Source organism: Tauraco erythrolophus, chromosome 3 (assembly GCF_009769465.1).
Source record: "Tauraco erythrolophus isolate bTauEry1 chromosome 3, bTauEry1.pri, whole genome shotgun sequence".
Lineage (NCBI taxonomy): Eukaryota > Metazoa > Chordata > Aves > Musophagiformes > Musophagidae > Tauraco > Tauraco erythrolophus.
The window spans coordinates 74,871,996-74,899,245 of record NC_141467.1 but is presented as its reverse complement, the minus strand read 5'-3'; the positions used below and the strand labels follow the sequence as shown (position 1 = coordinate 74,899,245).

Here is a 27,250-nt window from a genome sequence, read left to right as displayed (position 1 = left end):
TCTGTGGTCAAATACGGTCACATTGGTTCTCCTTAGTTGAGGGTCTTACTTTCTGCATGACCACAGTGGCTACGCGGACATGACGAAAGTCGGCCTGCACAGGATGCATCAGCAGTCAGCAATGGCTGGAGGGTTGTAGATTTTGCCAGGGTGGAAGCACCTGCCACACAATCCACTCTGTGACCACAATCATGATTTTGTCTGGTTTTCTAGGAGTGGTGGTGCAGTCACCTGTTGCCTCCAAGGTTAAAAGGGAGCACAGTCTCAATAAGCATTAAAGCACGCTATGGGTTAGCCTTCCTTAATTGTTCTACAGTTGGAAAGGGATATGTATCACCTGTACAGGTTTCAAGGGAGCGTACTTCACAGTCAATACAGACTTAACTACAATATGCTTGATACAACTCATTATAATACAGATCATGATAACTATAACTATAATCATTAACAAAGACTGGAAAAGACTAGTTAACTACCTGTCCTGGTTTTAGCTGGGACAGAGTTATCTCTTCTTTTTAGCAGCTAGAAGAGTTCCGTGTTTTGGTTTTACTCAGAGGCTCGCTCTGAGAAGAACGCTGACAGCGCGCTGATGTTTGTAGTTGGCACTGAGGTCTCAAGGCCTTTTCAGCTGCTGTGTTCTTGCCAGTGTGCAGGAGCACAACAGGATAGGGGGGAGCATGGACGGGATGGGGAATCTACGACTCTCCTTATGATTTGTATTTGAACTTAAGATTGAGGGCCAAGCTGGCCAATTAGTATTCCATATCATGCAGCGTCATGCCCAGTATAAAAGTGAGGGACAGCCGGAAAGAAGGGCTTTTGCCCTTCTGGGACTCTCACTTTCGGACTCTCAGAGTGCTCTCTCTCTCTCTCTTGCTCTCTGTCTTGGGGCCTCATGTTCGTCCGGGATTGCAGCTTCGGGACGAGATGGGCTTTGGATAAGAGGGGGTGGTGAGCATCTACACTGTGTAGTACTTATCTGTATTAAATTGTTCTTATCTCAATCCACGGGTTTCCCGTTTTCTTCTTTAATTCTCTCCCTCATCTCTGGGGGTGGAGGATGGTGAGTGAGGGACTGTGTAGGGTTTGGTTGCTGGAGCAGCCTAACCCACGACACTACCCTAAGAGGGAAAACCTCAACATATTGAAAACTTCTCCTAGCCAGTTTGTTCTTAATGCAGCAACAACTGCTTCTGAGTCTTTGGCCACTGCCTTCATCTTGTTAATCTGATCCTGGAGCGGTATCGACACATTCAGAATGTGAAGCCAGCGCTAATATATATCTAAATATACATACCGTTTGCGTGCCGTGGCCTTTTGGGCAGCTCACTTGAGAGGGGGCAATCCAATAAGGATGAAATTTAGAAGGGGAAAAGGGCCCTGTACTAGGACATCTTGTAGGGTGTGCAACTTCTTGGCCTCCTTAATTGCCCTAGTGAGGGAAAGGACCCCTTTTCCTGATCTGAGTATCATTGTTCTGTCTCTTTAAATGAAATGAAAGAGAGTAACAAAGGCCTATCCAGTCCCCAAAGTCCCTTTTGGAACATGCTGCAACAGGAGGCGTGGACGGCAAATCCGCATTCTACCCTCAGTGGATCTTGCGGATGTAATGGCCCTGACCTCTGGTAAGTCGTAAGCTCATCCTTAAGAATATTGAGGGCCTCTGTGTGCTGCAGGGTCCGTGCTCATTCTCTGTCCTTCCAAAGTAAGTCATATAAGGGATGGACAATTACTGCAAACCCTGGTATATGCTTTTTCCAGTAGCCCAAGGTGCCTAGCAGCTGCTGCAACTCTGTTATCTGGAGTCCGTCCCCTCTCAGTAGCCAGCAGAGTATCATCAGCAACTGCTCCAGCCACCCACCAAGCTCCTAGCAACTTGATTTCTTGCCCGGGACCTTGGCATTTAGAAGATGAGACATGCAGCCCAGTGTTGGTCAACAGGCTCCAAATGGCCTGGCCTGTCTGTCCTACCTGTTCTGTGCTGTCTCCCCACAGTTAAAATATCGTCTATGTATTGGTATACTTAAACACCTGGTGGCACCTTAACAGGATCAGTGAGCTTGGCCAGGGGGTTATGGGCAATAGTAGGGGAATGCTTATATCCTTGGGGAAGCTGATCAAAGGTGTACTGCCTCTCTTCCCAAGCAAAAGCAAACTGGGGCTTATCCTTTTCCCTTAAGGGAATCATAAAAAACATATCCTTGATATCCAGGGCAGCCATCCGCAGATGAGCAGCTGCCTCTGTTGCTGTTCCTATTGAGGTGATACTTGGAACAACAGCGGTTAATGGTGGGATATTACTATTTAGCCTCCTATAATCGATGGTCAAACACCACCATCCATCAGGCGAATCATAGAATCATAGAATGGTTAGGGTTGGAAGGGACCTCAAAGATCATCTAGTTCCAGCCCCCCTGCCATGGGTAGGGACACCCTTCACTACACTGGACTGGCCAAATAGGGGAATTATAGGGGGAGTGAGTGTGACTTATAATTTGTCTTTTCTTGAGGTCATTATTTACTTCTAAAATGCTTAGTTTGGCCGTGGTAGGTAGTGGTTATTGGGAAACATGGGTCATCTTAGATGGTGGTAGCGCAGGGCAGTCCATAAGGCCTTGACATGGGCAACCCTTGCTTCTATATTTTCAAAACTCCACACGCTGCTGTTGAGCAGGTACCATGGTTTACCCACTAACACATCAAATCCCAGTATGTTGCCCCTGTGGGGGCTTAAAGCCATGTCCACAGCTGTCATCCTCTTCTCCCTGGGTAGCCAGAGTTGAGTTTGAGCTAAGGAACATTTCTCTGCTACATCTGTCATTCCCACTATATTTATAGCTGTCTTTGAGGGTTTGATTCTTAACTCCTCTGCTTGCTGTTTATATAAAACACTAATTTGAGCCTCATAGCAATTAAAAATTCCAGACTTATGTGCTTTGGGCCCTGTCGTGGTTCAGCCCCAGCCAGCAACTAAGCACCACATGGCCGCTTACTCAATCCTCGTCCTGGTGGGACGGGGAGGAGAAAATGTAGCAAAAGGCTGGTGGGTTGAGACAAGGACAGGGAGGAATCACTCACCCGTTACGGTCACGGCCAAACCAGACTCGACTCGAGAAAAAAATCAATTTAATTTGTTACCAATCAAATCAGAGAAGGATAATAAGAAACAAAGTCAGATCTTAAAAAAACGCCTTCCCCCACCCCCTCTCTTCTTCCCGGGCTCAACTTTGCTCCCTATTTTTCTATGTCCTCCCCCTCAGTGGCGCAGGGGGATGGGGAATGGGAATCACAGTCTGTTGGTCATACGTTGTTTCTGCTGCTCCTTCCTCCTCAGAAGGAGGACTCCTCACACTCTTCCCCTGCTCCAGTGTAGGGTCCCTCCAACGGGCTGCAGTCCTTCACCAACAGACCGCTCCAGCACAGGGTTCCCATGGAGTCTTGACCTTCTTTGGGCGCAGCCACCCACCCCGGCATGGGGTCCTCCATGGGCTATGGGTGGGTCTCTGCTCCACCGTTAATCTCCATGGGCGGCAGGGGGGCCACTGCTGTCTCACCACATGCTGCAGGGGAATCTCAGCTCTACCACCTCCTCCCACTCCATCTTCACTGACCTTGATGTCTGCATGATTGTTTGTCTGGCATCCCACTCCTCTCAGGTCTCAGTTTTGGGGGATGAAGGCTCTTGGCCGCTGCTGCTGGACTGTGGGAACTGCTTCCTGGCCCAAGAAAGGCCAGAGTGAAGCTCACACCTCCCCCTCTCTCCACTGCAGGTCCCACATGGTGCAGGTTTTTATTTCCTTCTTCAATATGCTATTCACAGAGGCCCCAATTGGCTTATCCTTGGGTCCCACTTGAAGCTAGGGAAGCTTCTAGCAGCTTCTCGCAGAGGCCACCTCTGTAGCCGCTCTTCTGCTACCAAAACCCCACCATACAAACCCAACAGAGCCCACGGGGGTATATATATATAGGGCTCCTTATCAGCAGACCATTGGCAGGAGTCCACTATGCGGGTTGGGTGGCCCAAACCCCAAACCATGGCTCCTAGTTTTTTAGTGCCTTCAGGTCCTCTTGCAAAGATACAAAAGGGTTAAGGATGCTATTGTTAAGGAAGGTGGTTGCCTGTGTTTCCTGGTTCTTAACTCTTCCTTCCATCAATTCTACCAGCTTCCAAATGCAGTTAGTGGATTGCCGTTCAACATTGCTGGGTCGTAAGTACGATTTGGTCTACCTCGGGAAGGTTCAGACCCTCAGTGCGGAGGTTGTTCTGGATGGGGTTTTGGACTGGCTTGCCAGACTATCCTCTTGCCATCTGCACCACCACCCAGCTCAGTCCATCCCATCTCATGCCTGTGGGTAGCTACACAGTGTAGAGCCTCTGCCCAGGTTAATACGTGTGCAGGTGGTTTCTGAGGGTTTTGCTGGTTGCGTTCTATGGCTGTCTGAATCCTCTCCATAAGAAACTGGACATATATCTTTAGAGCATCTGATAACCCTCTAAGGAGGGGTCTGAGGTGGCTGGGGTTTACTGGGACAGCCATTGGTGCTCCCTGCTGCCCTTTCTCATACATCACTTGGACGCAGGCAGGCTCTTTTACTCCCTCTGCTAACTCCAGCAGTCTCTTAACCTCTCTCTTTGGGGTCTACACCTCTAGCACAATAGGCCACCCAGGAGGTTATTGACTGATTGTCTGCCAACCCGTTGGTCAGAAATACCCCTGGACCCAAAAAACATCTTGCTTCTTCGTCACTGAACAATATCCCATCCCCTCCTGTGAGAGACACTCTCCACAAATACTCAGTTTCTGTTTCCCTTGGTCTATGTGAAAATTTGGCTTGTAGTTCACTGAGTTCCGGTCCTGTCCATGGGGTTGTATGGACAGTGATATGGGGGCTACTGCCTTGTAGACCTGTAGACCTTTCTGTTTCAATAAGGGGCCACACATCCCTTTCCTCTAACTCCTCCACTTCTTCGGAGCTGTTCTCAGGATCTCCCCAGATGTCTCCATCCCAGTCCTCTGGGTCTGCGCCCATGATCAACTTTTGAATTTGGACAACAGTGAGATATTTTTTTTCTTCTGTCAGCATGAATTCAATCTTTTGTTCTAATAAACGTGCTCAGTCTCTTTCCCTTTGTAATTCTCCTTTTAAACAGTCTATTTCTAATTGCTTCTTTAAATTATCCTTTTCCAGTTTTCCAGAATAATTGTAATGGTCTTGTGCTTTTATTAAACAGATGCCCAAGATGGCACACATGATCCCTTTACCCTTACTGTCTCGATTATTTCCATGATATTGTTCTGCTCTCTCTATGACCACTCCATGTTGAACCACTTCTCCTTTGCCCGTTTTATCCCTGGGGGTGAAGGGGCACAGCCGTGTTTCTGTGACAGTTTCTCTATGGACATCCTGCCGACTATGCCAGTAAATGTCACAGAGACTTATAAATTGAGGCAAATAATATACCCAAACAATATTTATTTTATAAACCAACTAAAGCTCTGTCAACATTGGTTGGTTACAGATTTGGGATTTCAAGTGAAATTGCTCCTATGCAGTCGACTTAGAAATTCCTAAGCTTTAGAAGAGTAACGCAGAATGTACCATCACTCATCCAATAAGGCAAGGTCTCTCAACCTTGAGAAGTTTCCTTGGGCAGCGTCCTGACCCAAGGGGAGAGTCTACTGCAGACGCGCTGCTCCGAGGAGGACCGCCTCGATTGGCTCTCCAGCAAGGTGCCATTTATACCCTCGTTGGATCTGATCTGTTGTCAGATGTGGTCACGTTAGTCCTCCTTGGCTGAGAGTCTTACCTCCTGCATGACAACCGTGACTACGCGGACATGATGAAAGCCGTCCTGCACAGGATGCATCAGCAGTCAGCGATAGTTGGAGGGTTTCATTGCAACTGCCACAGCCCTGTAGTGTGCCATATTGACATTTCTTCATGAATGGTTTTATCCTTCAGATCACTGTAGCGTCGCTATCTAAGCTGACAGTGCAACCCAGAGTGTTTCAGTGTTAGAGTCTTGCATCTGAGTAAGAACAACCCCATGTACCAGTACAAGTTGGGGACTGAACTGTTGGAGAGCAGCACAGAGGAAAGGGACCTGGGGGTCCTGGTGGACAGCAGGATGACCATGAGCCAGCAATGTGCCCTTGTGGCCAAGAAGGTCAATGTCATCCTGGGGTGTATTAGAAGGGGTGTGGTTAGTAGGTCGAGAGAAGTTCTCCTCCCCCACTACTCTGCCCTGGCGAGGCTGCATCTGGAATATTGTGTCCAGTTCTGGGCCACTCAGTTCAAGAAGGACAAGGAACTGCTTGAGAGAGTCCAGCACAGGGCCACAAAGATGATTAAGGGAGTGGAGCATCTCCCTTATGAGGAAAGGCTGAGGGAGCTGCGTCTCTTTAGCTTGGAGAAGAGGAGACTGAGGGGGGACCTCCTTAATGTTTACAAATATGTAAAGGGTGACTGTCATGAGGATGGAGCCAGGCTCTTCTCAGTAACATCCAATGATAGGACATGGGGAAATGGATATAAGCTGAAACACAGGAGGTTTCGCTTAAACATGAGGAAGAACTTCTTCCCAGTAAGGGTAAAAGAACACTGGAACAGGCTGCCCAGAGAGGTTGTGGAGTCTCCTTCTCTGGAGATGTTCAAAACCCGCCTGGACGCATTCTTGTGTGATCTGATCTAGGTGGTCCTGCTCCGGCAGGGGGATTGGACTAGATGATCCATTGAGGTCCCTTCCAATCCCTAACATTCTGTGATTCTGTGATGTAGAAGACGCAGGCCCATCCCCATGGGTTGGGTGGTGGGTTAGATTCTACCCTTCTAAAAGTACAAGTGGAATCATTTCCAGCGAGCACTTCATACAGCTATTACTGGGATTGGATGAGTCTCTACCCATCTCTTGGTATTTGCTGCAGGGGAAGTCTAGACACCTAGTTATTAAATGTCTACATTTGCACAGGTGAGTGCTACCATCAGACATGCTTACCAGCCACTGGTTATTAATACCTGTTACTGCAAAAACCCCATCATCCTTTTCTTTACACATTAGAGCCCAGCAAAGAACATGTGCAGCAGCTCATGCAGAAACACTTACATTGATATTTTAACAGAGTAATCCTTAAGTAAACTGTAATGCTAGTATGAACAGCTGTGTAGGATGAAAGTGCGAGCATTGTACCACATCACAAAACAGTGGCTTTCCGCTTGAGTTTTGGTTTGCCATTAGCTGACTATTATGTGAAGTCTCTTTCTTGATCAGTAGTAAAAGTAGAATGATGTATCTGCCAGGAAAACAAATAGATCCTTAAGTCTCTTGTTAAAGGCAGATGTGTAGTAAGCTTGGTGGACTACCAGGAAAAAAGGATATTGCCAAGGCAGTAGATTGTCACGTGCCTCTATGTGCAGACTCATTTTCTAAATGAAACTTTGTGAATACATCATGGGTCCAGTGTGGCAGAGGGTAAACTGGCTTCTATCTAATAGGACTTACGGAAATCCTTGAATAGCTGTTGGGCTCCTTTCAGAAGGCAAGACAAAGAAAACTGCTTTAAAATGTCAGGCTTCCCACAAAAGGTGAGCTAAAGAAGAGGAGGAAAAAAAGGATTATAAATAAAATTTGTCAGTCATACTAAATACAGTCTGTCCCTTGACATATCCCAAGGCAGATTAAATAGGACAGCTTTTTTTTCTAGAAGCTCTCTTCAGATTTTGCTTTGTTCCTCTGCTTCTTTATCCTTGCTGAATGTCAGCTGCAGCAAGCTTCTTAATAGACAACACAGAAGAATATTTATTGAAACTTTGCAAGACAAATGAGGTTCTAATTTTTCCTGTATCTTCTCTCATTAAAGGATTTTGGATGATGCAGAGAAAAGTCAATACCATGCTTGAAACACTGTGTAGTTAATTGAAAAGGAATTAAACAAATATTTTAAAATCTGACGTTGTTTAGGCAAATGGGCTTCTTTCTAGTCCATCTAATCAGTGAGTGGATCGTAGGAAAGACCTTGTGAGTACACGCAGGAAATTCTTACAAGGTTGAAATCGCGACTCCTTATCCAAGTACACTGAAATTCAGTTAATTGCAATTAGGAGATAATACCTTTCCATTGTAGGCAACAAAAATATTCTTCTATTACTTTTCTGTATTGGTTTTTCTTTTAAATCTAGAGAAAGCACAGTGATTGAAGATATCAGCATGATAAGCATTTGATAGTTGACAATGACAAACTTGACATTGAAGATTAAAAGAATTTTTCAATTCAGAAAATTGTAAAAGAATTTTTAAATTCGGAAAATTAAAAGGAAAAATCCTAAACACTAGGAGAACTAGAAATGATCAGCTGAAGTTTCAGCTTTCAGCTGTAGCTATTATATAGCCCTCTCTTGACCTCATTTTACTGTCAAAGAGAACTCTCGGTAGTTGGCACTCAAAAGAAATGTTGTCGTTCCTGGTTGACTATAAAAATTGCAGTACTTTGGCATTTTATTTTGATAATGATGTAACCTCTCAGTCTGCTCCATGTACCGGGGGAATCTCAGGCTTGTCTTACAAACGTGTCTAGGTTATTTTAATCATTTATCTTTGCTCTGTATTCAGCAGTTGAGTTTCTGGATAATGTCATCAAAATGACTGTGACCAGGTATTGAGTACATAGTTGGGTGTGAGGCAGGAGACACTGAAATATGAGACCTTGAGATAATCATATAGACTGTGGCAATTTATCCTCTCAGCCAGAGGGAGAAGTTGGACATGTTACAGGAAACCTGGGAAGTGAATATTTATGACCTGCTTCAGAAGCCTCTGCCCTTACATACTGAAAAAGAAAGCAGTTTGGCTGAAAACGACCTGTTGTTGTGTAACCAGCTGTGTTTTACTGAGTTCTGCCCTGGTAATGCTCATGTTAGCGCACTGTTTCCAGAATGTCAGGTTTTATTGGATTTGTAGGAATGTTGCCATTATCTCTGCTCTTACCTCCTACTACTCTGGCAACAGCACACCAAAATGAAAAGCATACTTTGCATAAATCTCCAAAGCTTTTCGCTGGAAGTCTAGGAACGTTTATCTGAGGTAGGCAGAAAGCACACATGAGAAAGTAATAATCCCAGTCAGGTTTTCTGAAATCAGGCAGCTTTGTGAGAAGTAAAAAGTCCTTATTAATCTGCTGCTTGGGAGATTTTGGAAATGCCTCTATTACACTGGAAATTAACATACTTTAGGATGAACAGTGAAATGAAATCGTTTGCATCTGTACCTCAAGCTGCCATTTAGTGCAATATTTATTTGTTTTAAAAATAATGATTCAAATTCAGCTGTATGTGGCAGAACACGCAAAATAAAGAGTTGGAAGATTGCTGGATGTCAAAAATGTGTATGCGTTCACAGAGAAGAACACTCAGAAAAGGCACTGAAATAAAGCAACAAATTACGTATTTTAGCCATTTAAAACATTTGTCACACTTAATTTCCAATTCATGAGTACTGGGGAATAAATACTTTGAATTATTATGAATTATTTACAATAAATGGTAAAGGCATACTTAAATACACACTGCAGTTTCTAAAGTGAATAAACACAATTTAAAATGCATGTAACATTTTATAAATAGAGATGTGTTTCATGTATAACAAATTTTTGTAGTCTGTAGGACTTGATGTTTTTTGGAGGTGAAGGTATATAATGAATGGTGCAGGAATTTGCAGAAGATGGAAGAATTGTCTTACTGTTAAAAGCTATTCTCGAGCTGTGAATTCTGTCACTGACTGTGCTGTGTAGTTTCTGGGTGGTGATGGACACTCACTTTAACTAAGTCATTGAAAAAATTAAAAAATAACAGTCTGCGCACATGCCTAGTTTAACTACAGGTCTTCCACATGATGGCAGGTTACATACATCTAATTTTTAAGACTAATTTATTTTGTACTTGAGTGAAAATCCAGCCGTTCAGGACCAATTTGAACTACTGTGTCTTTCAAGTTGGGCCCTGTAAAAGCCATGAGTTTTACTCGCTGTGTTATTGAGCTTTGACCTTTGGGACAAAACTGGTTCCACAACTTCACTCACAAAAAGTAAGAACTTTGCAGCTACTAGTTTGGGTGCTTAACAACCCTTAAGGTATATACTGAGCTTCTTTTTCAGCTAGTTTCCCACTTTCTGCCCATTTTTTTCAACATCTCTTAAAAAGAACAAATGGTTTTTTTCGGAGCAAATGTCTATGGCTATGGTGTATCCACATCTGATTGAAGAGAAGCTCCTTTTCTGTATTTTGAAGAAATATACCACAGATTGTTAAATATGTAGATTAAAATATACCACAGATTGTTAAATATGTTGAAAAATCAGTGGCTACACCTGAAGAGGTGGTGGGAACTTTCAACCTTCATCTTTCTGTTCCCCATACAGACAACGGAAATAGTGATACAGCCCCTTCCCCTTGCACCGGTGTCTGAAGATTAATACCTGCTTCGGAAATGCTTGGGTGCTACTGTAACGATGAGCACTTGAGAAAAGCTGGGAATAAGCTGACAAATTTATTTCCAGGGCAGTGTTTAATGGGTGAAATATAAATGAGCTCCGCTATACCCAGTGACTGATGGGATTTGGCAAAACATACTGGTGTTCACTGGTGATCACTGTCGTTTTTATGTATTGATGGTGGAAAAGAAGTACCAGACTGTTCAGTTAATGCCCATGTCACTGTCAATAACATAAGGAGAGCTGATATCTTTCTTCATGCTGCCATACCCTTCCCTTTTCCCTAGGTCTGATGCAGAGCTCACATTTATCCACCTTTCGCAGTTGTCTCTGAAGACACACCTAAAAAATTTGAAATCTGTTGATGAAAATCAGCTGAGAAATGAGCATTTACTGTGCATTATTTGTTATGCCAGTTTCTTTAAAAATACCCCCAGACCCTAATAATTTCTGAAGTACATATTAAACCAACGTGTACATGATTTGCCAGCCTTTCTTGAAGTGTTTGGTTAATCATCTTCACACACAAGAGGTCAAAGCCCGAAGTATGCTCTCTTTTCTGAATGATTAAGCCAGGCTTCCCATAACATTTCACTAGCAAGTAGGGCTGTGACAGTCTGCTAACAACAAGGTGAGACAGAAAAACATGTAATCTAGCCTCTGAAGTCATATAATCTGCTGTGAAAAAAATCAGAGAAAAATGGGAAAGGGAAAGAGCAACGATCCCAAAGATGTGAAAAGAGAAGAAAAGGCCAAGATGCAACTCAAAAGAAATATAGGTTATTTTGATGGGGTGAGTTTTATTATAGGAACAATTGTCGGGGCAGGAATCTTTGTGTCTCCCACGGGAGTGTTAAAGCACTCCTTACTCAATGTCGGCGTTGCGCTAACGATCTGGACAGCATCTGGACTGGTTTCTCTGATGGGCTCCCTTTGCTATGCGGAGCTGGGAACCGCTCTGCCCTTCTCTGGAGGAGAATACAGCCATATTAAAAGAGGCCTTGGATCCCTACCTGCCTTCATGTTTATCTGGACGTCAATGTTTACCAAGCCAGCATCAAATGCTGCTCGAGCCTTGCTGTTTGCTGAATACGCCACCCAGCCCTTCTACGGCATGTGCCCTGCTCCGGAAGTGCTGAAGAAATGCTTGGCCTTGGCCGTTCTGTGGACCCTGGGGATTTTGAATGGCCGCAGCGTCAAAATGGCTGCGTGGGTGCAGACGGTTTTCACTCTGCTGAAGATCATGGCCTTGTCTGTAATCGCCATCGGTGGCATAGTTCTCCTCATTGGGAGGAGAAAGGAGAGTCTGGCCAGGTTTGAGGATGCATTCAGCTCAGAGATGCCCAATGCCTCACAGGTAGCCGAAGCCTTCTTCCAAGGACTGTATGCGTATGGTGGCTGGTGGTCCCTCAATTATATGGCAGGTATCTCACTCCTCTTTAGATTTTGTTCTGCAGCTGCCATTCTTATATTCCTCAGCTCATCTTCGTAGAACTTCTCTCTCCTTCAAGACCATGGGGTCTCTTACATTTTGTGAGAGTCCTGGGTTTGTTGGGGCTGGTAGAAGAGACGCTGTTCCTCTCTAGGGAAGTTTCTTTCTCCTTGTGCAGTCCCCAGAATCAGACTGACGTTTCCAAAGGATCAAAATAGTTCATTTAAAATCTCATGCATTAACAGTTTTTTTTTCATACCTTAAAAAGTTGCATTTTGTCTTTCTTAGTGTCAGTGCATTTTAGAAAAGGATTAAGATGTCCATGCCAAACTACGTGCACAGTAAGGACCAAATCTGAAAAGATAATTGATTAATTTGTATTTAAAGGTCTGTACCTTCTCTGAGGTTATGCAGCTGGTTTGTACATGTAGTAATTTGTTTTGAATGGTGTTAAAATACAGTAATTTTATGGGATATATAGGATGGTCAGTAGTCACTACCTTGGGAAAATAGAGTTTTGTACAGAAGATGAAGAAGAATCTAAGGAAAGAGGTATAAATTCCTTCATATAGTGCTCAACTTTAAACATTCAAAGCCTTTTTGAATATCCATTTAATAATTGTATTCTGTATCTGATGACACATGTGATGGTAATAAATAGAGCAGTTTTTCATGAAAGCTGCAGACATAATGTTCATAATGTTAGTTATGCACATCATGAGCCAAATAGTATTTTATAGTATCATCAGATTTACAGAATTAAGTGATAAGTAAGTGGATGTTGCTCTTATATCTTTAACCCTATTTATCTGTTGAACTCTATCGCATGTAAAACATTAAATAAACAATGTGTGAAATGTATAACACAAAGTTCAATGGTGAGAACAGTGTGAAAATTGGGTTAATGTTTAAAAAAAGACCGTTTTTATTACAATCCAGCTATTCCAGTATTAAAATGCTGCAATAAAAAAGGTGATGCAAATCAGCAAAGCATAATTTTGAAATCTTAGGATTTCCTTAAAGGCAAGCATTTAGCTTTGTAAGCCTGAGAAAATACAAAATTATTGGTAAAATATTAATTTATTTTCTGATCAGTTAGCAGTACTAATAAATATCATACACTGTGCAGCACAGCTGTTTAGACAGATGCAGCCTATGCAATACTCTTCTGAACTGAATTTCCTATTCTTCAACAATAACTTCATTCCTGCGAGCTTCAGCTAAAGCATCAGGTGCCAGCTGGACAGCAGGACAGCAACGAACAACAAAACAAATGGAAAGATAAATTTAAATTGGCAGTTTTGGTGCTTGTCCTCTTCTGGGCTCAAAATTACCAAATGCGTTTCTTATATTAGAAATAAATCCCAAACTCTCCGATAAACCATATCTGGATTCCACTGTTGTGCTCATTCAGTTCCTCTGGATCTGTGCACTACAGCTGGTGTTGGGGCAGGCTCAAAGCTGACAATGTGGGCAGGAGACATTGCATTTGAGGAAGGAAAGGGATTTCTGTCTCCTTACAAGAGCTTAAGTAAGGTCCAGGTTTGACTTATCACTTCTTCTCCCGTGGGAGTTATCAGTTGCCAATACTCAGGTAGTCTTTAGTAAATGCTGAGGGCAGTGGAAGGGGGAGAGGGAGTGAGAGTGAAGGGACAGAGGAGTGAAGAAGGGGAAAAAGACCCTTTTTGACTGAGATGAGGGTAAATTATTAGGATTCTGGAAACCAACTTCATCTTTTGCTGGGACTATCACATGTTCCGGAATGTGTGCCAGTGCCTCAGTTCAGCTGCAAAGTTTGGAGTTTTTTCTTATTTGGTAAGTGTAGTTTTAAGCTAAGATGTCGGGCTTTGCACTAAACAGTTTTTGTAGAATCATAGAATCATAGAAAGGTTAGGGTTGGAAGGGACCTTAAAGATCATCTAGTTCCAACCCCCCTGCCATGGGCAGAGAAATCCTCCACTACACCAGGTTGCCCAAAGCCTCATCCAACCTCTGCCAGCTTTGCTCTGGAAAAGATAATCAACAGCAGAATCCAGCTGGGAGTGGCTCCCTTTTGAGCTGCCGCATTACTGCTCTTCTGTCAATACCTTCAGTCTCTTCCCCTACGTTTTCTGTATTTCTTGATGCAGGAGCAAAGAGAAAGGTTTTGTGCAGGAATAGGGAAATACGCTCAGAAAGTTTCAGATCAGGACTCCTGAGGTGATGTAAGAGTAAATAAACTGACTTTAGAGTCTGACATTCAAGTTTGTTATTTAAAAGTGTGGCTACTTGAAAGTTCTGACCAAATCAATTCTCCAATATAAGTCAAGAATTTGTTAAATCAGAGAAAAGTTACCACAGAATCACAGAATGGTTTGGCTTGGAAGCAACCTTGATGATCGTCCAGTTCCATCCCCCTGCCATGGGCAGGGACACCTTCCATTAGATCACGTTGCTCAAAGCCTTATCCAACCTGGCCTTGAATACTTTCGGGGATGGAGCATCCACAGCTTCTCTGGGCAACTTGTTCCAGTTTCTCACCACTCTCCCAGTAAAGAATTTGTTCCTAATGTTTAATCTAATTATCAGTTCTTTTGTCATTTTTGTCTGTCTCTCAGGCCTTTATTCATCCCTCCTTCCAAGACAGTTAAAAAATAGCTAAATAAGAAAAAAGAGATTTGAACATAATGTAAAATATTTTGTTTAGGCTTCTTTGGTAGTAATCTATTTGAGAACAACTGTAAGACCTCACAAACAATGTAGCTTAAGAGCCATAATTAGGGGTTGGGCAGGACTTTGGTGTTGGTCTTGTCAAGCTCTGTGCAGATTTGCTACTGAAACACACTTGCAGAAGCTGCAGTGCTTGCTTTATTAGTCTTTTTAAATTGTATTTTTCAGAAGAGATGAAAAACCCTAGCAGAAATATCCCCTTAACTGTGATGACTTCTGTTCCTGCAGTAATTGTTTTCTATTTACTGGTGAACATCTCGTATCTGACTGTCCTCACACCTAAGGAAATTGTCTCTTCAGGTATGAATTTGATTTTTTTTATTAAAAAGATGTGGTCCACTAACATACCTATCTGATGTCAATATACTGGGTTACTTCTGCTCATGTAACTTCACAGTCAGAAAGTTTGAATTTCATTCTAGTTTTAACAGGGAATTCTTGTTTAATTTTGCTGTGTGACACAAGTTGGACTGAATGCAGATAGATGTTTTTAGGTGTTGAAAATGTTGGCTTATGCCTGCACTGTCTCAAAATAAATCAGAAAGAAGATCAGGTCTCTGCTGAGTATAGAGAAGACCTTTATTTTCCTGTTTTTTCTCTTCACCTTTTTTCCCTACCTCATGGTGTCTCAGGCTAAAGCCATTACTGTTTAGGAGGTGGACAAGTCCACCATGATAAGTAATATAGAAAAAACTGAGGACACAAAAATATAGCCATTTTGTGTGTGTGTGTGTGTTATTAATGACAAATATTGTGATTCCTTAGAAGAGCCTGTACAAAAGCCCAGTGTATGTAAAGCCTCTCTCAGATCCTACACCAATAAGCTGTCCATGAAAATGTCCAAGAGGAGCTGTATTTCTCCTTGATTGTCCAAACCACCTTGTAAATACCACTGTAATGAGGCTGAGCTGTCAGACCTTGCCTCCAGGACTGACAAAAAACATTCTTCATTTGGATGGATCAATTATTTTTTTTTCCTGTGAAAACAGCTCAATAACATAAATGGGAGCGGTGTAGCTGTCACTCAGCAACCTGGTATTATGGTTCAGCTGTTGTCAGGCTATCTGCCGGGAGAGATGCGTACATTTGCGGATCCATCCTACAATGAAGGAGGCAGCAAATACCAGAGTATCCGTGAATAGCAGCGGCTCAGCTGGTGTGAGCAGCTCCAAACATACTGGGAGAACTGTGCTTATCTATATCAGCTGTGGAGATAGCCTTAAAATTATAGCTCTTGTTTCAAATATTGTTATGCATTGCTGCATTTCTTCTTTGTTCACTACATTTTGTGGGTTTTTTTGGGTTGTTTCCTCCTACTCCAATAACTTCCTATGCTGTGCAGATCACTATATTCCTCATGGCAGTTAGTTATAGACCCACTAAATTAGTCCTTGCTACAATATGGAATATAGCTAATTTCCAAGAAGTATTGAATATCTTCAGAAATAATTTTTCTCATTTTCCACTTCCACCCAAAGCAAAACCTCATTAATAACACACTTGCTGACCCGCCTCTGCATGTACAAGTGCTCATGTTGGCAGTTTCCTCGTAAGAGTAGATCATGTCACCACTGTGGTCATGCCAGGGACTAATGCATTCATTTTCATTCCCTGCATGGTCTTGCCCATGCGTATACGAGATTCATGGTGGGGAGATGCAGCTTGCTCCCACTGGGCTGTCCATTACCGTGGGATTGGCCCCAGCAGATATACTGCTTGCTCAGCAGGCAGGACTCCTTCTTGCTGTCACCCCTCCAGGAAATTTTTAGCTCCTGAATTAAATACCTTTAGGATTAGATTAGTCATGTTTGACTACTGTAACAAAAAAACCCAAAACAACCAGGCATTGCTGATAACTAGGTTATCATAGGTATTTCATGTATTAAAATAGGCATTTCATGTATTTTAAGTTTCATTTCTGTTGAGTCTGTCAGTAATTCAAAACATGATACCTACACTACACTAATGCTTTGCTTTCTTGCAGTTGCTGTGGCAGTCACTTGGGCTGATCGAGTGATCCCCTCTGTTGCCTGGATCATTCCGCTCTCTGTTGCTGTCTCAATATTTGGTGCCCTCAACAGCAGCATGTTCACACTAGGTCGATTAAGCTATGCTGGAAGTCAGTCAGGACATTTACCTGCTTTAATATCCATGCTTAATGTCCACTCCTGTACTCCAGCACCAGCCATGATTTTTTCAACCACCGTTGCATCCATTTTTATAATCCCCTCTGACCTTATTATGTTAACAAATTACTTTGGATTTTCTGCCTGGCTTATGATTGGATTGACTTGTGCAAGCCTGATTGTACTTCGATACCGGGAACCTCATCTACATCGGCCATACAAAGTAAATGGAAATAAGTTGCAAAGTATTTTTACAGGTTTTTTCGAGTCATGGGTAGCGTGCAAAAGTTACAGAACAAGTGCAAGTCAAAAGTGAATAGTCACTACAAAAATACAAATAATAATCTCAATGTTTAGAGCCTTATTCAACAACTTTATTTCACACTGTCAAAGGAAAGGGAAAAGACAACAGATGGTCTCTGCCCCAGAGAGCTTGAGCTTGAAAACAAGGGATGGATATATACAGAATGGGCAAGACATGGGCAAACAATGGGCAAACAATGTGAAATGGGAAACCATACCAGTGTGGAGCAGTAAGCAGAACAGTGTGGGATCCAAAGTGGCCATTAACAGTTATTTAAACCTTGTTGTACCCTCTTTCCTGACAGAACCACAGACATTAAGCATAAATTTAATTTAATCTCAATCTACCTATCAGTAACATGAGTTAGAAGTGTATGCTCATTGTCAAGGCTTCTTGTAGGCACCCAACCCTGAGTTTCTTTTAGGTGCCCGTAATATCATATGTGGATGAAGAGTTTTCAGGACCTGCCTGTCTTTCTCTCTTGACAATAGAAGAAGCATGAACAAGTAGTTTAGAAAACTTGCCTGTCTTGTAGGGTATTTGAGGTCAGATGAATCTCATCCTGGGTGACATTGCAGCAACATGAGAAATGTTACTTGAGTGTGGCAAAGAACGCATTGTTAGTCTTATGAATGATGCATAAAATCACAGTTTTTGAGTTTATTTCCTAAACCTGTTTTTTTCTTTCTCTTGCAGGTGTTTCTACCAGTTCCATTTGCGATGGTGGCAATGTCTTTCTTCCTAGTTTTAGCTCCTATAGTTTGGTCTCCAAACCTGCAATATGTTTATGCTTTCCTGTTTATGCTGGGAAGTCTTATTGTTTATCTACCTTTTATATATTTTAAATTGCATTTTGCATTTCTTGATAAAATTACTTGCCACTTACAGCTCCTGTTGGAAGTTTCTCCTGCTGATGGATCTGCTGAGAGCAAATGTGGATAATGGCAAATGTTTAATTCCGGTACAACTATCAGCCAACAGAGGATTTTCTTTAACTGAGATTGTAGAAGGAACAACTTAGATGTTAGGTGTGATATATAGGTGTGCATGCAAGTGCATGCATGTGTGTATATGTATATACATATATAGATGAACATGCATATATTGCACACGTCTATGTGCATATATATGCATTTACATATATGTGCACAAATATACATATATACATATGTATGTGTAGACATTAGCTTCATGAGTTAATATGTAAATATTTTGTGTGTCTGTATGTACACATACATATGCGTAGTTTATGTATGTGTATACATATTTAGTAGGTGCAAAGAATCCCTCCTAAACTGTAAAATCTGTAAAATGCTCCCTCTTGCTCCTGAAGACAGTTAAAATTGCATATACACTTGCAATAATAGAAGTAAGACTAAATTACTGCACCAATACTTATCAATATTATTGTATAATAAATGAGTGAATGCGTACTTATCAGCATCCTTATATAACATACTTTTGATCTCTAAGTTGTCTGGATTAATTTTAGCTTGTAGTAGCTGGTTTTAAAGGCTTTATACTTCTTTTCATCTGCTACCTTTTTTGTCTGAATTTATTTGTAATAAAAACCTTTGAAAGATGTAATAAAATTGACTGAGATCTTTTTTTAATCCCAAGAAAACCGTACATGGTGTGCCTTAGCTATTTTAGAACAACATATACAAATGCAGGGTGAAATCTTGCTAAGCATAAAAGAAAGCTATAAAAATTATTTATCTTCTTTGTTACAGTGATAAAACTCAAGATATCTAAATTACTTTAATATATTTTTTCAATCTTAGGAAACATTACTATTACCTTGTTCCTTAGTTCCTTCTCGGTGTTATTGAGAAACAAGAGGTTTTTTAGGCGCCCTTCTCTCCATTTCTGTTTTGTTTACGAAAGCAAGATAAAGAAGTTCTCGATTTGTTTATTTTGTTAATTGGGCCACATTAAATCCATGGAGTATTTAAACTTAAAGAAATAATACACAAGAAACATCACATACTTAGGTGATTAATCTCTTAATAAATGATATTGGTTTTGTAATTACAACAGAACGGTGTGTGTAAAATGTTTGGGTTTGGTGGTTTGGTTTTTTTTTTTTTTTCCTAGATCTGTCTGTATAAAGCTCAGCAATACAACCGGTAGATGGCTCCAGACTAACATCGCACTTACATTGTGATGTTTGGCTTGTTGGATGTTGTATCATTGAGAGAAACGGTTTTACAGAGCATTGCATTATAACACTGAACAGTAGGAAAAAAAAAATCTTTCTAGAAGATTAAATTCTCTGATATATCAAAAATTTTGAGGTCAGAATGACAGATAAAGACTTTATACATAGCTACCCAAACTGTAGGGTGCCCATCAGTAATGCTGGGAACCAACTGAAGGTTTAGGAGGATTTGACTTTGCACTGGAACAAGCCCCCAAATGAAAACAAGTACATGAAGCAAGGGGCTTTTCTGACAGCTGGTGATGTACACAGAATGAAAATTTGAAGTAAAAATTAGACCTTTTAAAATGCTGTGGGAAGAAAAGTCCATGCAAGTGAGAAGTGAAGTGAATACAGCTGAGCTGGAGACTGGATCCTGCTGAAAGACAGACAGGAATCAATGTTTAATTTCACTCAGTAGTGCTATCAGAAAAACATTTAAATATAAAAAATTAAAAGACTAGACAAATTTTCATAGGAGTAATATTTTAAGAACTGAATTCTAGAAAGTATTATAAGTTAGGAAGAATTCTACTGTAACTAAAGCACTGACTAGGGATTTGCAAATGCAGTTGTGGTGCCTGGCAGTGCCATAGATTTTCAACCGATCCTGACCAGGTCACTTATTTAAACCCAGGTTTTAATCTGTAAATAAAAACGGAAATCATAAGAAGAAAAAAGTTTATGGGTAAATGATATTGTCTTGAAGACCATGTGGTTAGAAAAAGCAGACATCAAGGGGATGTTGCTCAATTGAATGTGTAATTTCTATGTAATTTTCTGTCAGTAGATCTATTTGAGCTTGTTTACACACTTGAATTCCGTAATGAGTTGCGTACCTAGTAAATACATATGTCAGAGTATGTTTGGATAATTGTAGCATGTATCTGTTAATGATACAAGTCTTGAATTTAGAGCTTTAGCAGTTTCAACAAATTAGAGAACTCAAAAGTCCCAATGAAATGTAATATGAAACAGATTGAATCTATGTATCTTTTTGCAATATGAGGTAGATAGTTTTTCTATAAACAAAAAACTAGGAAATGGCATATAAACAGGCATGCACACCCTCCAGATTTTCAATAATTATGACCAAAGAATCAGCAAAGATAAGAATATTTAGAACAAGTCAGAATTAAAACTGCTCATGCAAACTTCATCTGCCTCCTCTGCGGAGACAGCCTTTGTTTATCAGATCATAAACTATTCTTTCAATATACCCTTACCTCATTTATTGGATAAAATGGATGGTGCCCAGATAATTCACTATTATTTTCTTCCCATTTTTCAACATGTGACCTTGCACTTTATTTATCACTCTCTGCTCAGATGCTGTTCTTGATATACGTTATTAATTTCTTACGGACTTTTCTATGCTGTTCCTCATGGCAGCATCTGAGCACTTCACAAACAGCCACTAATTTGTCTTTACTCTCATGAGCTGAAGCAGTGGTATCATCTTTGCTTTGGGGAAAGTGAATTAAGATGATGTGTGGGTTGCACAACAAATGCTTTTGTTGGTTTTACCTGAGATCCTTCAATTCAGATCAAGCACCTTGATGGACAAACATTGATAGCGATTCAGGTCCAACTGTGGATGTTTCTTTACCTTAGGAAGCAGGGCGAAGAGGTGGGGAGGAAGAGGAATTGGGGCACACGTGCTTTGCATGGATATTCAGCCACTATATACAGATTTCAGTTCTTCCGCATCTTTTAGATGGAAATGAAGTATGGTCAAAATTGTTCACTAATGTTGGATTCCTAAGCTGAGGTACCTTGGACTTGATTTTTTATAATATGTTCAGAGTGCATATAGTCTCCTGGAGTTAAGTTCTGAGAATAGTAGAAAAGGAAAGAAGAACAAATTATCACAGTCAGTTTGGTTTAGATGAATAGCAGGTAACCTATAACTCATCCTCTGACTAATTGTGGGTAGCTGCAATTTCTTTAAGACATTATACAGTCTATGAAATGTTAAATTACAACTGTGAGAGTTTAAAATTCCACCAAATCAAACCAGGAGGATTTAAGATATAAAAAATGAGGAAAACGGAATTAATGAACATTAAAAAAAAAAAAATTGGTTTAAATGATTCCAGTAAGACCTTGGCGTTTTACGGGGGAAGAGAAGTTTGAATTCTTCTGGGCAGTATTCAAAGTCTATAATCCAACAACCCTTCTGCAAGTCCCACCTCATTCACCACATCAAATTCCATTTCTACAGCAAATGAAGGATTGACTACCTCAAATTTAGCGTTTTCGTCAGCATTAACTGTTGACTTATTCCCAGATCTGAGTGAGATAGAGGTCTTCTGAAAAATAATTCACTTATTAAATGACCTGCTGTTTGAAAAGAGACTAACATAGCTGAGCTTAATTAACATTATAAAAGCAATCTCAGATACGGTATTGCCTGTCTTCTGAATATGAGTCACTTGATGTTCTCTTAATGCAGTCTTTCTTTTGCCTGAGTGTTTTAGAATGCTAAATCACGAAGAAGCGAATACAGTATTCAGTTTGTACAGATTTCTTTCTGTTACTAGATCATTCCACATTTCCAAGCACTAAGCATAAAGGAACAGAATTCAAATTTATAACTTGTATTAGCTACTCTGGCCAAAAGCAATTCAATATTTTAACATTATAGCTTGTTTTCGGTGACACTAGTTGGTCTCAGCTGCTTTCCTACTTGAACATATCTCAGAAAATGCTGTATAGAAGTGTGACTGGTTTAGTACTAGACTATATCAGATATTTATTTAAATTTTTAATTTATTTTTTTACCTCTGACTTAATAATTCTTTTAAGCTCATGTATACTTGCATGTTTCAGAAGTGCAACTTACAACAAATAAACTTGAAGTGTGGATATTTGTTTTTCAATGCTGTAGTCACCCAGTTTGACATGTAACATCCCTACCTGTTTTTCTAGGTACACAGATATTTTCTAACACAGTATCTGTATGTCTGTGTGCATTACTTGCTTTTTTTTTTGCTATTATCTCCATAAAAAGGCAACATAAAAACCCAAATGATAATCAGTGTTATTTTAAAAATTACTTGCAGTTATACATCATGCTGATTCCATGTGTGCTGACTGCTTTACAAAAAAATGTCACTCAGGCAAAACCCAGCAACTGTATAGAAGGAATGAAAAAAATCAGCAACTAATTGATTTACTTCCCTTTTCATAGTTATCGTTAACTGTGATTCCAATAAAAAGACAATCAACTAATAATAACCAGTTGTACATTTTTGGTTGTGCTTTGATGTGGTGATTTTTGGTTGGAATCTCTGGTTTACACAGAGGAGGATATGAGAGGAGCTGCCTGTAGCTGTTAGGCATGGAGCGGCTCAGACCTTCTGCCTTCTAATCTTAGGTTTGATATGTGGCAGTGCAGGTGTTGCTAAGGTTCCCCACATCTCAGTTTTCACAACTAAACCAGAAACAATTGCCTTTTAACAACTTACAGGTCAAAGAGTATTTGCTTGCCACCTTCTGTTCTGGATGGCAGTCAGAAATTATTCTTGTCATGCTCTCTGTGACTCATTCCAAGGGATGGGAGACCCTGAGCATTCTCAGTTCTTACTGGCTTGATTTGGAGAGGTAAGAGCTCTATATACTTCAGGAACTTTGAAACTGTTTCCGTTCTGCTTTGGAACAGGAAATTAAACATTTTTAAATTAGCAGGTTTGGATAATCTGTATCCGACAGGTTTAAAGGCACCATTGAGGAGCTTGACTATTAATGTTGATTTTTCAATAACTCTTGCAGCACAGGGGAAGTTTCAGGGGAGCAAAGGAAAGTTAACATGCCAATATTTAAAAAGAATGAAAGAGATGACCCAACCAATTAGGCTTGTCAGTGTGATATAAATCCTTGGAAAAATAATGGAACAGCTAATGCGAAACTGAATTAATAAAGAATTAAAAGAGGGTGGCATAATTAATGCCAGTTCATTTGTTTATGGAAAATAATCCTATCAAACGAGCTTCACATTATATTTTCTGTAATTTTGGTTGATTAAAGGATAATAATGTTGATGTATAATACTCAAATTTCTTTACTTGAAATGAGATGAGAAAAGTCTTATGAAATATCTGGAAGATGACAAAATCAACGTGACACACGTTAAGTGCTTTAGAAGCTCGCAAAGGAGATCTTGGTTTAACCTGTGAAAAGGAGTCTCCAAAGCAGCCCCACAGAGATCAGACCTTGGTTCTGCCCTCTTTCATGTGCCTGTCAGTGGTCCGTAAAAATGGAGCTAAAAGTTTATACATGACTAAAGTGGAAAATGGCAAAAAAATATTAAGATGGCAGAGCATAGAGCCAAAAAAATCAGGTTTCTGTGATCATTTGGGCAGAAGTAAACAGTGTGCTTGGTGAAAGTTATGGTCATATGTGTAACAGCCAAAACCACTGCCCCCTTTCCGTTGGCAGAACGCTCTTCCACCTGTTTTGTTGCTGGTGACTAGCAGTGTTCCACAGTCATCGGGAAAGGTCAACTGAACTGAGCTTCAGTGAGAACCTGCTTCTCTGTGTTGCGTTGGCAGCGATGCTTAGACCTCCTCTCAAGAACTGATTCCAGTTCTCTCTCCACAATGGGAGAAGTGGCTGTGATTTCTCCCTGAGTCCTTTCCAACAGCAGAGAGTTAATGACGCAAAACCAACCATGAGCGATGGCTGGAACTTGGATATTTTAGCTTAGCCAAATGGAAATTGCTTTACTTGATGCAGAGCAAAATATTACTAATTGACTTCTTAATTTAGGAGATAAAGACACAGCAAGATCCTGGACCTGAAAGTTGGAGCAATTCGGACTAAATTTGAAGCACATTTATACATTATTTTGCTAAGCTCAATATATTCATTCAAACTTCATTAAAAATTAAAATATTTTCAGGAAACATGAGAATAACTGTTATTTCTCCCATTTCTTCTTAGTTCCTATTTGCAACAAGTAAGTTGCAGCCTTTGACATACTTTCCAGCAGAAATTTCTGTCAAAGTCATTCCTATCAATGTTTAAAAGTTTCTATTAGCACATTTTGACAGCTCTTTTTTTTTCCGCAAATTGTCTAATCATTTCCCTTTGTGGTCCTGAGCTCATCCTAAGCGAAAAAAGTTAGGGCATCATTTTGAATTTACTTGCAAAAGCTGTTGAGGATAAACACAACATCTGCCAGAACACGTCAGTTGAGTTTGATCATATGTATTTCAGGCTTTGTAACAAAGATGCCTTTCTGATCTGCAGTTTGTCCTCATTGCAAACAGTGATTGGACCAGTTCGGCAGAGCGCTGCAGGAAGTGCATGCAAAATGCTCAAAAAGTCACCCAAATGTGAAAATGTGCAGAACACTGAATTGTGGTCTTCAGCTTTGTCTCCAGCATGAGAAGTTTTTAATCTGCTGTCAGAAATGGCATCTCTTGTGTGCGTTCATTGCCACGCATTTACTGCCGGTTGTTCTACACTTGCTGGTTGATTGAGTTTTTGTTTCAGTAATGCTCAAGCCTGGGTGATTGTTCTAATGTGTAAAAAATGCATTGCTAAAAGCATTTCCCTTCTGAATTTGTCTCCTTTGACTTTCTGGTTTGGTTTTAGCTCTTTCTTTGTTTGCTGTTACTGAGTTTTTGTTCACTGTATAGATTTTATTATACTGACCAAGTCGTTACAGAACTTTCCCTATTCACAGGGGGAAATCTTCACTAACATGAGAGGGTTTTTTCCAATTTATTTAATGAGATTGATTATGTGATTCTTTCTTCATTTCCTGAGCTTGATCAGCATCCTCTGAGGACACTGAAACTGGGCTGAGAACCAGTCACAGAAATGACATAATGTAGAGTTCTTATAGGGTGAAATAGGAATTTTTGCTTGGACTGCATAAATTATATTCCAAGGCTGGCCACAGTGTCACTCTAAGGACGTATTCTTAGCTAGTTATTTGCAAAGGCTTCTAACACCTGCTCTAAAGCAGTGATTCCCAGAAGAGGCTCCCATGTCATGGAAACATGAGTTGTATGTCTCATTTTGGATGGGTGATACAGAATTTCGGTGTGTGTGCCTGTCTCCAGATTATTCAGCATACCTTGTAGCAGCAGTTTACCATTTCACTACCTGTGATTTTCCTCAGCTTTGTCATACTCAAATTATGTCAGGGATAGCTTTGTGTTTTCATTCCAGGTTAGATAAAATATTTTAAGGAACCTAAGGCCAAAAGGTGATACCTGAAGGACTCCACTAGGAATACAACTAAACTATTGGAGAATGCTTTCATGTTCACAATTACATTTTGTGATTTACTGGCTTTTAATCCATTTAGCACATGGTGTGGTAGTTTTGTGTAATCCCTGTTTATGGAATATAAATGTAAAGTAAGACCAAGCCAAATGCCTTACAAAATTATAACTTTATTTCATTGTCATTATTACGTTTAACTTAGGGGATCCCATACATAGTTCATAATCACTTTCCCAGTTCAACAGAAGAGTACATTGCATTTGTGGTATCTGATCAGGCTTGCAATAATTTCACTTTATGTATTTTGGAGAAAAACTCTGCTGCTTCTTTATTCTTTTAGTATCATCCAGATATTTCGATATGGACTTTTCTTGGCCTTCTTCCTGTAATCAAGATAATGTCTATGTTTTAGTTGGAGGAAACACTAAATATTTTCTGGACTGAAACCCACTGACACATTCCCTCCCTAGTACAAACTTCAGCCTTAGTAACTTTAGCCTTAAAGCCTTTTAAAAAACTGCACAATTGGAAGAATCAATATTTAGGGTATCATCACTATAGGCATAAATAATCTCTGGGATTTTATATATAATCAATATCAACATTAACCCCTAGACATAAGGCTTTTCCTTAAGGAAAGAAAAAAGAACATAAAGATCAGCTTTTTGTTTGATCTTTTAGTCTTGCAAATCCTCATTTCCTAAAATGCTTGGCAATGTGTGGTCATTACTCAACTATTCTAAATCAGACATGTACTTTGAGGCCTAAATTAAGGACTCACTTTGGTTTTGCTCTTTGTTTTCAAAACTTGCCTGCATACCAATACTGACCAGATATTTGAGTGAGTTACACAAAATGATTCCTATGCTCTAGTAAGTGGTAGAGCCACTATAAAGCTGATATCAGGTTCATAAGCTTAACTGGGACCTCGTTGAAGTGCTTCCAGTCCTTGATCATGTCACAATATTTCTTCTTAAAATCTTGATCAAGTAATGCAGACCAGGGGGTGGGTTTTCGGAAAAGTATCCTGACATCTCCGCATCATGTGGAGACATATGAAAAAGTTTTGAGTGACCTGCCACCGTGTTTTCTGCATGGTCAATGGTGCAACTTAGCTGCATAAAACAACACATTCAGGTAGGAGGTGTCAGCAGCAACCCTCAAAGACAAGGGTATGTTTCAGATCACAGTTCCCTTTGTGTGTGGTCTAGTGGAAGCATCTCCCTTCACCCATGGTTAACTTAACAGTCTTCAATTAAATGCTGAAGCTCTTTCATCAGCGAAATCCATCAACTGCGAGGTGAGGGTGGAAAAGAAAGTGCTTCCTTTTAAGAAGCACTGGAGATAGAGAAGCCTTTCTCTCTCTCTGATCCCTTACTTAGCTGGTTGGAAAGCTCACTGATTTATGTATTAGTCTTGCAGCCTTTAGCTGTGCTTTCCAAGTGTTCTAGGCAGTAATCTAGAAAAGCAGGTATATATCCTTAAGGAGAATGATTTTACTTAATATAGATGTAAAGGACAAATTTACGGCTTCTCCAACCTCCCCATACCTTTCCAACCACTTCAGCTGACAGCCAGGTGAGTACTGGTACTCTCATCTTCCTTGTCTGGTAGTTTGAGTGAGGGTCAGGCAGCCTTCATCTGTGCCGACACGGCAGCAAAGGCCTCTGAGAGGAGGTTTCCTGGCACTCGTGGAGGTGTCAGGCACCAGGAGCCCAAGTGAATCACCACAGCCGCAGTGTCTGACCCCATCCT

At 40.6% G+C, this 27,250-nt stretch overlaps 1 protein-coding gene across 1 annotated transcript; it reads left to right on the top strand.

Annotated features, from left to right (window-relative positions):
• Positions 1-11,184: 11,184 nt before the first annotated feature.
• Positions 11,185-17,997, top strand: SLC7A13 (solute carrier family 7 member 13). Its single transcript, XM_009981828.2, has 4 exons — positions 11,185-11,908; positions 14,794-14,925; positions 16,610-16,974; positions 17,752-17,997. Exons 1-4 carry the CDS (start codon positions 11,185-11,187, stop codon positions 17,995-17,997), a joined length of 1,467 nt encoding a protein of 488 aa, XP_009980130.2.
• The last annotated feature ends 9,253 nt before the right edge of the window (positions 17,998-27,250 follow it).

Excerpts from the sequence above, each read along its gene's own strand:
- SLC7A13 (XM_009981828.2), top strand. The coding sequence starts at position 11,185 with ATGGGAAAGGGAAAGAGCAACGATCCCAAAGATGTGAAAAGAGAAGAA. Across the intron at positions 11,909-14,793 it reads GTCCCTCAATTATATGGCAG|AAGAGATGAAAAACCCTAGC; the intron begins GTATCTCACTCC and ends TGTATTTTTCAG. Across the intron at positions 14,926-16,609 it reads TAAGGAAATTGTCTCTTCAG|TTGCTGTGGCAGTCACTTGG; the intron begins GTATGAATTTGA and ends GCTTTCTTGCAG.